Below are 11252 nucleotides of genomic sequence, written 5' to 3' on the forward strand. Positions count from 1 at the left end.
ATAAATCTATAATCAAACCTGCTGTTGAAACTTGATGGTTCCTGGTATTGGGGGTTTGTATGTTCGCCAACAGATCTCGAGAACTTCCCGCTAATTCGGAAGTCATACTCAACCAAAGTGTCATGGTTGAGACAATATACTTTTAGAATGAGAAAAATATTACAAATCCATTCTAAGCAAAATTGAAATAAAAAGTTTACAAAATAGTAAATAAACTATGATAAAAGAAATTATATGAAAATATTATATTATACAGGCAACCATCTTAAATCTTTAAGAGTAAAATCATTGAGAGTAAAAATGGAAAGGGGGTAAATAGGGGGTAAAGTAAGTGTTGCCTGTACAAAATAATATATTAGGCCATTTTTTTTTATCTTTTTTTTTTACTTTTTTCAATTTTGCTTACAATGGATTCCTAATATTTTTCTGATTCTAAAGGTATATATGAACCCATATTGTTTTTGTCTGTTTGAGAAAATATTTAGGTTTAAAGTTTTATTAAACCAAGGTTAAAAAGATAGATTTTTTCAATAATTACTCAACAGAATTTTAAAAGTAAGGTGTCAAATTAAAGATCCTACTATTTTTGTTCATATTGGCAATTTTCTTCTTTTATTTTGTTGCGTTTTAGTACCTTAAAACCGACTTAATTATTTTTTTTTAAAACTTAAATTACTTCAAAAATAAGAGGTCTACAAAAAAACCGATTGCATACCTGAATTCTATGAAAAATTTTACATCTACTACTTACTAAAAGAACCGGCTAGCTATTTTAAATAAAAAGCAAAAAAGTTAATACACCTTCTTTCCGAAAAATAAAATTATCAAATAAAACTGGTTAAATCTAGATACACATACCTAGTCAATTGAGTTTGAAAATTTGTATCAAAATACATTGAGAATAAGAAAAATACTTGCAATTTTTGTTTTCTAAGCTTGATTCTTTGAAATAGTTTTTATAAATAGCTCAGTGAAGGTTTAACTTATAACCGGTAACATTTATATTCTTTTTTAAAAATCTAAAACTGTCAAAATTCGTTTACATGGAATGTGATCCAATCTTTGGTAAGAAAACAGATTTTAAAAATCAACTTAAGTATTCTTTCCAATCACACTTATTAAATTTAACCAACCAAAGAGTTTTTTATCCAATCTTAACCAGACAAATGCCATCTAGCTAAAAAAGATGCGTAGATTTCATTTCTGGCAACCAGAAAATCCGCAGAAATCGAATTCACGAGATCCAAAAAAGTTTCATTAAAAAAAAACCTTACACCAAAAATAACAAACAATAATTATAACGACGACTTAGTTTCTTTTTCCTGTTTAATACGAATATTGAAACTAATTTTCAGGCATGCATGTTTGTTGGTATAGTACTTTTTTTAGAAACCAAAATACAGACATATATAAAACTACGAAATTGTATATTAGTCACTAGAAAGATTATATTTTTTTTCTTGCTTTAAAACAACTTTTTGTACATAAAAACCCGTAATGTCTTCATTATTGACACAAACATGCATGCTGTATAGTTTTTAAAAAATTAGTCAAATAAAATACCTGTGATGGGTTTTTGAAAAAAGAATGCCGCGTTTTTTTGACATTTTTTAGACATGTCGAATAAACAGAGTATACAACTATTTATTTAATTATTTCGCTTTTGTTGGTACGGCTTTCATAGAAGAAAAACAAATTATCTTAAATCTATTTTTGCTGCATATTAATTAATGCATCTTTTTAGAGCTGTATTAGACATTATACAAATGACTAAAATATTAATTTGAAAATTATGAATTCTTTAGTTGTATACTCTGTTGGCATTTACATAATAATGATTGATTGAACGAAGACGATATCGTCTTCGTTCAATCAATCAATGTCTAAAAATCTCTGATTAGAATACAAAGCAAGAAATAAAGGTTATCAACTCCCTATGAGCTTTTTGTGTTAAATAGAATTATTAATAAGAATAAAAGAGTTTCAAAAAAAGTAAAATAACAAAATGTTAGGTGAATTGTTAATATTAAATCAATCAAAAAATGTTTTACATTCTTATAATTAATTTAAATAAAACATATATATGCTCAAGAAAGGTTGTTTATAATTATGAATTCTACCAGACTAAAATATAAAAGGGGAAATAGTTTATGAAGACGACACAAAATGATTTTAAAAATTACTTATTTTTATCTTTTTTTTTTAATCTTTAACAATTTTAATGTTTTTATTATGTAAATATATAAAGTATTATTCAAACTTAAAGGATTTAATCTTTTTCTTTGTAATTTATATGTCAAAACAGTGTAAAAATGAAGTTCTTATTTACGAATTTTCAAATCATTAGATTTTAATACAATTTATTATAGAAATAAAGAATAATTTCAACAAAAAAAAATGCTACAAAAAGGCTTACTGTATTATTAAACTGACTTAATTGTATAATTGCATTTATTTTGTTTAATTACCTTGAAAAATGAGTGTTTAAGTGCTGCATTGGTTAAAATCAAACCTAAAAGTGCTCTTTATTCAGTGACAGAGTGAAAAAAATATATACCTTGTTTTATAGTTTTTGATCTCTTTTTTTATATATTTTTATCTGATATGTATATCAAAATTTAAAAGTATCTATTTCATTAGATATTCATACTTTGCTAAAACGTCTTGGTTACTTTTTGCACTATATTTGCTCTAAAAAGGATTCTTTATCTGACTTTTACATTTAAAATGAAAGATTTTATGCCAATTTTTGTGTTGACTGTAGAAAAAAATAATTATTTTGTTTATATGCAATTTTCTATAATAAAATGTGAGAAATGCCTTTTTTCACATGTAGGGCGAAAAAAGTAACACTGAAAATATTTTTTACGTCTTAAGCATGACCTAAACTCAAAGATGATAAACTTTCATAAAAGATTTATTTCAGAATATGTCATTTAGGGCATAAAATTAATTTTGCAAATTAACATTGCAAATGTTTGCCAATAACTTTTAAAAATGATTTCTGCGGATTTTCTAATTTACATGGGTGTTTTCTACACATTTTCCCCTTTCTAAAAATACCTTCCTCATAAAGATTGGCTTCCGGAAAGTATATACTTTTCGAAAATGATATGTGCAATCAGAATAACCGGTATTTGCATGTATCTTTACTTTTAACTTATCAGAATTAATTTTTCCTATTGGTGTCTATTTAAACCTTTTTAAAATACTGTTGTAGAAAACTGTCCTGTTTTTAAAAATAATCAATAGACATAAGTTTTTCAGCAAACAGTGGGAGGAAACCATTTATAATTTGATTACATTTATAACAAGAAAGATTATAATCCAAAGTTGTCTTTTTAACCAAATACTAAATTAGATTATGTAACAAAAACTATTTGTCATTATTCTTAAACAAAATAATAAATTGAATCTAAAATTACATGGAAATAATAATTATTTAATCTATTTGAATAGTAATTGCAACTTACAAAGTTGCTTTGGTCTAACTAGCAGCTCAAGGTTCACATGTCACAGGTTTAAATGGTTCAGTTTGATAAAAACTAAGGCAGGATGGGGTTAGAAGCCTTAGCTCGCTCTTTGCTGATAATCATATCACTTGGCATCTTCTGTTATCAAATGCAGAGTGCTGTTAACAAATTAATATCCCCACCAGCTGTAGATACCTCGACATTTGTGCCAATGAGAGAATTGAATATGAAGCCCCTAGTCACAATGTGCCTTGACAATCAACCTTACTTCAAATCTCTGGGAGTTGAAAATGCGGCAGCTTTCTTTCAAGGTAAATATATGATCATAATTGCATTATGAGCTTGCACATAAGATAGTTAAACTTTTGAAATAAATGTTATTAAAGTCCACAGTTACTTATCAGTAATAATTTTATTTCATTAACTTTACTTTTACAATGAAAATTATAAAAGTCAAAATTTTTAAACTTTTTTTTATATGTTAAGGAATCATAAACGAGGGAAATGTTACCTGGGAGATTGAAAATATGACTTTTCACGAGATTATCAAATATCTCTCTAGAAAGGATGAAACTTTGTTTGAAGACTTCAGTGGCAGTGCTAATCTGGGAGAAAGCAGCTATGTTTACCCAATTGGTAACTGTAAAAATGTCAAGTTTCAGCCAGAAATGATGTTTATGTTCACTTTTGACCAACCTAGTTACACGGTTCACATTACAGATCCGTCTCAAGCAACTTACTTCAGCCTTGGTATGAATTCCCACATTGGATCTAAGATAGTTGTTGATGACGATGATACCAATGATTATTTTTATGCAGTCCAAACAAAGATCAGAAATTTGAACAACCCTAAAGAAAAATACTTGTGCAACCCAACAGAAGATTATGCCTTTAGGAAATGTGTTGATGATTTCATTCAAGATCAACTATCTCAGGTAACATCATTTAACATATGCTAAAATTCATTCAATTATGTTGTTGCACAGTGGCTGTCATCTTTGGTAAGATTTTATAATATACAATAAAACTATTTTAAAAAGTAGGTTACCCTGTGTCTGCATACAAATAATCTAAGATAATTAACTTTTCCCATTTAATATCCCGTGGATTAGAACTAGTTTAGCCATACTGAAATATAATATGTATAGCATTGTTTATATTCTACGAATATAAAAAAATACAATCATAAGATTAAAACCATTTTTTCTAGCCCGTGCATTTGGCATCTCGGGGCTAACAAAACCAGTTTTAATCTTATATTTATACATTTTTATAATCACGGAAAGCTGATTATAACACGATGTAATAGATAACTAGTAAACTATTAAGGATGTTGGCTGTGTACCTCCTTTCCTCTCTGATACAAACTCCTGCACAACTATCACTGCCAACAAGAACAATACCTATTTCTTAAGAAATAACCTGAGATCAGATTATATCCTAAGGCTAGAAAGTTTTAAAGATACTCTTGCAGAACAAAGCTGTTTAAAGAACTGCTGGAAAATGGAAAATAATGTTCAGCTCACCCACAGAAAAACAAGTGGAGGTATGACATTTGAATTTTGATTTTATGTTGTATTTTAAACTGGATCCCTTTGATAATACAAATTTTGTTTTCATATTTCTAGAGGGTTCCATCACCATAAGATTTGATCCAATTGTTGAAGTTACAACAAAGGTAATATTTAATTTATAGAATATAAATCAAGAAATTTTAAGGTATTTTTATGGTCAATTCATAATCAAATAGAATTCTTAAGTAAATTAATTATGCTTAGAACCAGAAACTAATTCTTGATTATATAAATTAGACTTTTGATGTAAAAAATGTAATTTGCAACCAAGTAAGATTGACTAATATTTCTGTTATATGCAATCATTAATTCTACTTATAACTTAACCTATTTATTTGAAAATTAAATATTTCTATTAAATTTTTCAATAATGTTGAATTCAAGTTTTTACAATCTTTTATTCAAGGTTATAGTGTATGGTTGGTTTGAGTTCATTATTGATGCGGGTAGCTCACTTGGACTCTGGTTAGGTCTTTCTGCTCTTGGAATTTGGGACCTGGCAGTGGAGTATCTTACCAAGTTCTCCAAAGTATTATCGTAAGAATTGTAAAATAGTTATTTATCGCATTGTATTATAAAAACATCTTCGCGAATAAAACAAAATTTAGAATCATAAGATTAAAACTAGTTTTGTTAGACCCAAGATGCCAGAGGCACAGGCTAACAAAACTGGGTTTGATATTATAATTGTACATTTTTATAGTAGTAGAAAACTGGATATAATACAATTCAATACATGATTTTTCAGTATTGCCAAGTACCAATTCTTATCCACAATTCTTATTTTTTCAACTTAGAGTTAGAACTTTTATGCTACTTCATAAATTAAATTAATATGTGAAGAAGTTAAAATATTTTTCAAACTTAGAGATATATTTTTTCTGTTATCTTGTTGAGAGTTGCAATAAATTTATTAGAGTTTCTTTTGAAATATTATGAGCAATCAAACCTTATTGGCTTTTACTATCTTAAATATACAAATAATTATTTTATGTTCCTAACATGAAATTTTTATTCATTGACTTTGCAATTTTGTGTGTGTGTGTGTATAAATGTTCAATATATGTTTTTTAAATAGTTTTTGTTGTTTGTTTTGCACAACAACTTTAAAAACTAAACACCAGGAATCTAAAGGGATAAGACAATGGCCGATAATTTGTTGTAACTCCCAGATGATGATACACAAAATTACCCCTTCTTTAGATTATAATAAGTTGTTAAAACATTTTACATTCAACTTAATAAACCAATCTAAATTTAATAAAGGTCGCAAAAGTTGTTGAGTCAACAAATGTTATTTGAAACTTTGGGGACTATAATAAACAGCCTAATGTCCTTACAATACAGCCTTTCCTTACACAAATAACTAAAACAGATTCTTATAACTAATCTGTTTTAACTATCAAATTAACTCCTGTTTGACATATACATATATAATCTATTTAAGTTATCCAACAACCCAGGATAACTAAGGGGAGCCTGCCAAATGTATCTTTTTCTGTTCAAACATCCGGGGTATTAGGTTGAGTAACACCCATAAGACAACAAAGTCTTTGATTGCATGATCTTTGTCTCAGAAGTCATAACTTTGCATGGTAATGAGTTGCACATGTTTTGGGCCAAGGCATTCCCCCTACTCTAACTATTAATGTCGCGCGCTTGAAATAATAGCAGTAGGAACTATCTTTAGTTATGATGCGGTGTTAAGCCGAGATTCGAACCTATCACCTTAAATACAACGAGCGAATGTGCTACGGGTTTTTTTCTAACCCCAAAGACTGAATTAAATAAAAAAAAATTTATTGTCTCTGTTGTACAAAAATAATAATTTTTTCTATAAAGTCCTGTTATTAATTAGAAGCTGTAAACATAATTGTTTATTTAACAAATAAAGGCACAATGGTGTTATTTGAGAAGTAAATTTATTAAATTGTTAGTTTACGTCAATGGTTCAATTTTGTGAAGGAAACTAATATTCATGAAAAAAATATATTTTAAATTGGTTTAAACTAAAAGGAATATCATAATATTTCTATACTAGCGGCTGTTAATGTGGGGGGGGGGGGGTGGAGAACACAACCCGTCCCCCCATTTTCATTCTAAGATTTAAACAGAAAAATATTTAGGGGAGGGGGCCTTAATTATAAGGATTTATATGGATTTTCAAATTGACCAAATTAAATTTCTCTATTATATGCTTTCTAATAAGAATAATGGCATTTTTGAATTTAACAAAGCGTTTGACTTAAAATCAGTGGTGTAGAGAACGATCAACTCAAGTCAAAGAAACCTCTTTATGACCAAAATTTGACTAGAATTTGTATTTGCTAGAAAAGCTAGTTTTATTTGGGATTTATTTCGCTTGTTGGCTATAAAATTCTGAAAAAGCATGTTTATTTTACAAAAATAATTGTAAAAAAACAAATCTAATCTTAAAAGGGCAAAACTCTGAACATTTAAAGCTATCTATCCTATTTATTAATTACAAGAAAAGGTTGTCATATTTGTTTCCATTTAAGTACTATGTATAATATAATATACTTTAACTTAAAATAATAAAAGTAAACTCTTTTCCGGTGTTCATTTAAAACCGATTAATTTCCGATGGATTAGAATCGGTTCTCAGCCATACGGAAATATTATGTCTAGCATCATATTATATACTTCGGCATCTTGGGGCTAACAAAACTGGTTTAAATCCAAAAATTCTACATTTCTATATCCGCGGAAACCTGTTTATAATATGATGCGAGAAATATTATTTTATTATTATTTTAGTTTAAGCATTTGAAAAAGTTAATCAAAAATTGCAATTCTATAAAAAAAACATAATGTATAATGATTTATCATGCTGAAAATGTACATACAATGAAACAAAAAATAGAATTTACTAATAAGGATCTTGAGAATAATATTCTTGATTGTTGAATATGAGATCAACTTTATTCTTGTATGCTTTGTATGGTATCATATTATTCTTCTTTAAGCTCCCTAGGATTTTCATATGTTCTTTTACTCTTGGTAAATAAGTGTATTGTATCTGAATTATAGAAAATTAGGACTCAAGTATCCTTTTATATGAAACTAGCGGCTTCATCCCTAGCCTTTAGGGGCTTTGCCCATTGGTAATTTTAAAAAAAGGGGAAAAAAATTAAATATCTTTGAAGCTGCCACCACTAATTTCAAATAATTTTAAAAATGCGGGGGGGGGGAGAATTGGGGGTGTCCCACCCCCAAGAAAATAGCCTAGATAGTTCTTCATTGTTACAAAAATCATCATTCAAAGTTTGAAATTGGTAGGACTATTCTATCATGTCCATATTATCGATCAGAGTTATCCTTTATGAACATATGGTTTGATGAACATATACTAAAGATGATTTTTTTGTAGAAAATGAAATTGTTTTATATTTCTCTTTATGCTACTAGGTAGTATTGTACTTTTTGAATATGACAAAGCATTTGAGGGAAGAACGAAATAGGACCATAAACAGACTTTTAAAAAAATAATTTGCTGCTAATTAAGTTATTTAAGTTCGGATCAATTCATCAGTTCTATAAAGTTTAAATTTAAAAAGAACAATCCTTGATTTATAGTGTAAATACTATCTTCAAGCTTTTTGTTGGTGGGATCTAGAAAAAAAATCAAAGTTAAACAAGGAAACTATAGCTGTTGTCTCAAATGTTCTAAATTAAAGAGAAATAAACTGTAAAACAGTTATAATATAGAAATTTTCTGCTAGCTGACAAATATATAAAAGTAATGGGGTGGCTGTGTATCTCTGTGTGTGCCTGTGTGCTTGTACCGAAAGATTCAAATTTTTAAAAACTAAAATGTAAAGTAGAGCGTCCACACCCATATTCTTTAGTGTTCCTGGAGGCCACTAGGGTGCGTTTCCGCTTTCCTATTATGTAAAGTAATACGTTTTCTTGTATGAAACTTAAGATTTCGACAACTAATAAACTATTTCATTTTTAGATGTAAGCCTTGGGATGGATTTAAACTATTTTTGCCAGCTTTTTACCCATTTGAAGACAGAGTCTCTATATGCTAGGGGCGCAACCATTAGTTACAAATATAATGGAAAACAGAACAGATTATTTATAATGTCTGTCTGTATTAAAAAGGAAGCACTGAAAAGTGTCATGTGTGACGTCATAAAAATACGTCAATATTTATCATATTATATTTATTTTAAATACGTCTTTTTTAGGGGTTTCTTTTCCCACTTCTCCTCTCATCCCTACTTTTTAGACATATTTTTATACTTTCCAGCGCTTATTAAAAAATAAATAGAATCATGTTTAAATATTTATTTTTACCTTTTAATGCCTTGTCTAATACCGATATTAAATTACATGACACAGGTTCACTAAATGCTAATCTAAAAAGGAAAATAAATTATATATTTTAATATTCGAATTAAGCAAAGGTAAAAACTTAAATCAATAAAGTATCAAAATGTTATAAGTTATATAAGCCGGTAATTTTCCCTCAAAGATTCTTGTCGAGCACTAAAATACCCCCTCCCGCTTATTTTAAAAAGAACTCTAAAATAAGAGGGGGGGGGGGTGGTTGCATTTGTTTGTTTATTACTTTTTTGTTATATTTGGTTTGGGTAACCCCCGCACGGTTAGGCCCCGCAACCAACATTTCTACCCTAATTCCTACTTTCGTTTGGATATATTTAATGCCGATTTTTACCGATAAAGGCTCGTTTTTGTCAGTTTTAAGTTGAATTAAATTGGTGAATGACTGTTGTTGACTAATAGTATTTCAATTACCTGTTTATATCACAAAATATTTTATTTAACAATTTTGTACATGCTCCTTGTCTTCTACCAGAATTCCTTGAAAAAAATTTACAATTTTTAAAAGCGAAGCTATTCTATAGTTAGGAACAGTCCGTCCATCCGTACGGAACAATTGAATCTTTTCGTTAATTTAAACAGGTTAAAATTGTCCGATTAATGTCAAACTTTGCTTTAGCACTCTGTAATCGTTCAAAGAAAATCCGGGTATTTATCGATTTCGAAGCCATACTGGAAATATATTACCAAGGAATTGACAAGATAAGCCTCATAATAAAGTAACAGGATGTCTGTTTGTCTATTTATCCGTACCTAAGGATCTCGCTGAACCGATCGGATTCTCCTGAACAGTGTAGCTTCTCATAGGTCCCGGAAGGTTTTTAATTATTTAGTAACGGTACCAATATATTTTTTTGTCAACTAAACAAATTTACTAAATGAGTACCATGATGATTTGCGGTCTACTGTCCCTACCCTGAAATTAACCCTCTTATGTTACCTGATGAATATTGCATCTAGAATATCAATAGGATTCAATAACTCTGGGTGTCCCTGACTTGCACGCTTCCCTAATACAATCAAAACTTTATAAACTAATTTTTTTAAAATCATTTAACATGGAGATCGTAAGGGTTTAAATAATTGCCGATAAATTGATGTAAACCCCTAAAGATAATATTCAAATTTAACCCTTCTGTAGATTACAATTAGTGGTTGAAATGCTTGGACACTCAACTTTACAAACCAGCCAATCAAAATACAGTATTAGTCCCCAAAGATGTTTTATCGACAAATAACAAAACATACACAATTAATTTTATGAGTAGGTTCGCAACTAATCAAACAAAAAATAGTTTAGGCTCAATGAAGTTAATTTGAAACAAAATTGGAAAAAAGCATTCTACTAACAAACAAAGGTTATTAGAGTTGTATAAAGATTAGCTGCTTTACTTAGGATTATTTCACTTAAATAGGCAGGGTGGGGGGTGGGGGGGAAGAATGATAATCAAATGATAAACTAAAATTACAATTCTTGGATTTGAGTTTAGTTCTTTTGTGGTATAGATTTGGTTACAATAAGTACCCACCTTCAATCCCCCCCCCCTGTAATCACCTTTTTGTTTGATAACTGCAAACCCTTTTACTTCTCCTTCACAGGCATACAACCATACCTATCAAAATATATATATACTACTAGCAGCTACGCCCCCCAGATGCCTCTAGGAGCACTTGAGGAAGAGGTGGAGGAGGCAAGTAGACGCTCCACTATATAATTTAGATTTTTAAGAGATCATATAGAGAATCCAGAGCATCATTCGCATGTAATGGGATGCAATACTCTAACACCCAAGTTAGGTTAAGTAACAGACAACTAACCCTTTGATTGCACGAC

The 11252-nt window shown here is 29.1% G+C and overlaps 2 protein-coding genes across 2 annotated transcripts in view; one reads left to right on the top strand and one right to left on the bottom strand.

Annotated features, from left to right (window-relative positions):
* Positions 1 to 3539: 3539 nt before the first annotated feature.
* On the top strand, positions 3540 to 6124 carry LOC145334128 (uncharacterized). Its single transcript, XM_080179424.1, has 5 exons — positions 3540 to 3784; positions 3960 to 4408; positions 4803 to 5019; positions 5102 to 5151; positions 5454 to 6124. The coding sequence occupies exons 1-5, from the start codon at positions 3556 to 3558 to the stop codon at positions 5586 to 5588; spliced, it is 1080 nt and encodes a 359-aa protein (XP_080035550.1). The 5' UTR covers positions 3540 to 3555; the 3' UTR covers positions 5589 to 6124.
* A 2438-nt stretch (positions 6125 to 8562) lies between these two features.
* LOC145333745 (uncharacterized) overlaps positions 8563 to 11252 on the bottom strand; it is an 11329-nt gene continuing 8639 nt past the window's right edge. The window contains exons 9-13 of the mRNA XM_080178966.1: positions 10974 to 11031; positions 10359 to 10428; positions 9833 to 9898; positions 9371 to 9432; positions 8563 to 8680 (exon numbers count right to left, since the gene is read on the bottom strand). Coding sequence (XP_080035092.1) covers positions 8589 to 8680; positions 9371 to 9432; positions 9833 to 9898; positions 10359 to 10428; positions 10974 to 11031 — 348 coding nt within the window. The 3' untranslated portion in view covers positions 8563 to 8588. The remainder of the gene's footprint in view (positions 8681 to 9370; positions 9433 to 9832; positions 9899 to 10358; positions 10429 to 10973; positions 11032 to 11252) is intronic.

This window comes from Acartia tonsa, chromosome 12 (genome assembly GCF_053477335.1).
Source record: "Acartia tonsa isolate MP-2025a chromosome 12, ASM5347733v1, whole genome shotgun sequence".
NCBI classification, from domain to species: domain Eukaryota; kingdom Metazoa; phylum Arthropoda; class Copepoda; order Calanoida; family Acartiidae; genus Acartia; species Acartia tonsa.

Bases quoted from the DNA above. Each gene is read 5' to 3' on its own strand.
- LOC145334128 (XM_080179424.1), top strand. From the start codon at position 3,556: ATGGGGTTAGAAGCCTTAGCTCGCTCTTTGCTGATAATCATATCACTT. The intron at 3,785-3,959 runs GTAAATATATGA...TTATATGTTAAG, and splicing joins TGCGGCAGCTTTCTTTCAAG to GAATCATAAACGAGGGAAAT. The intron at 5,020-5,101 runs GTATGACATTTG...TCATATTTCTAG, and splicing joins CCACAGAAAAACAAGTGGAG to AGGGTTCCATCACCATAAGA.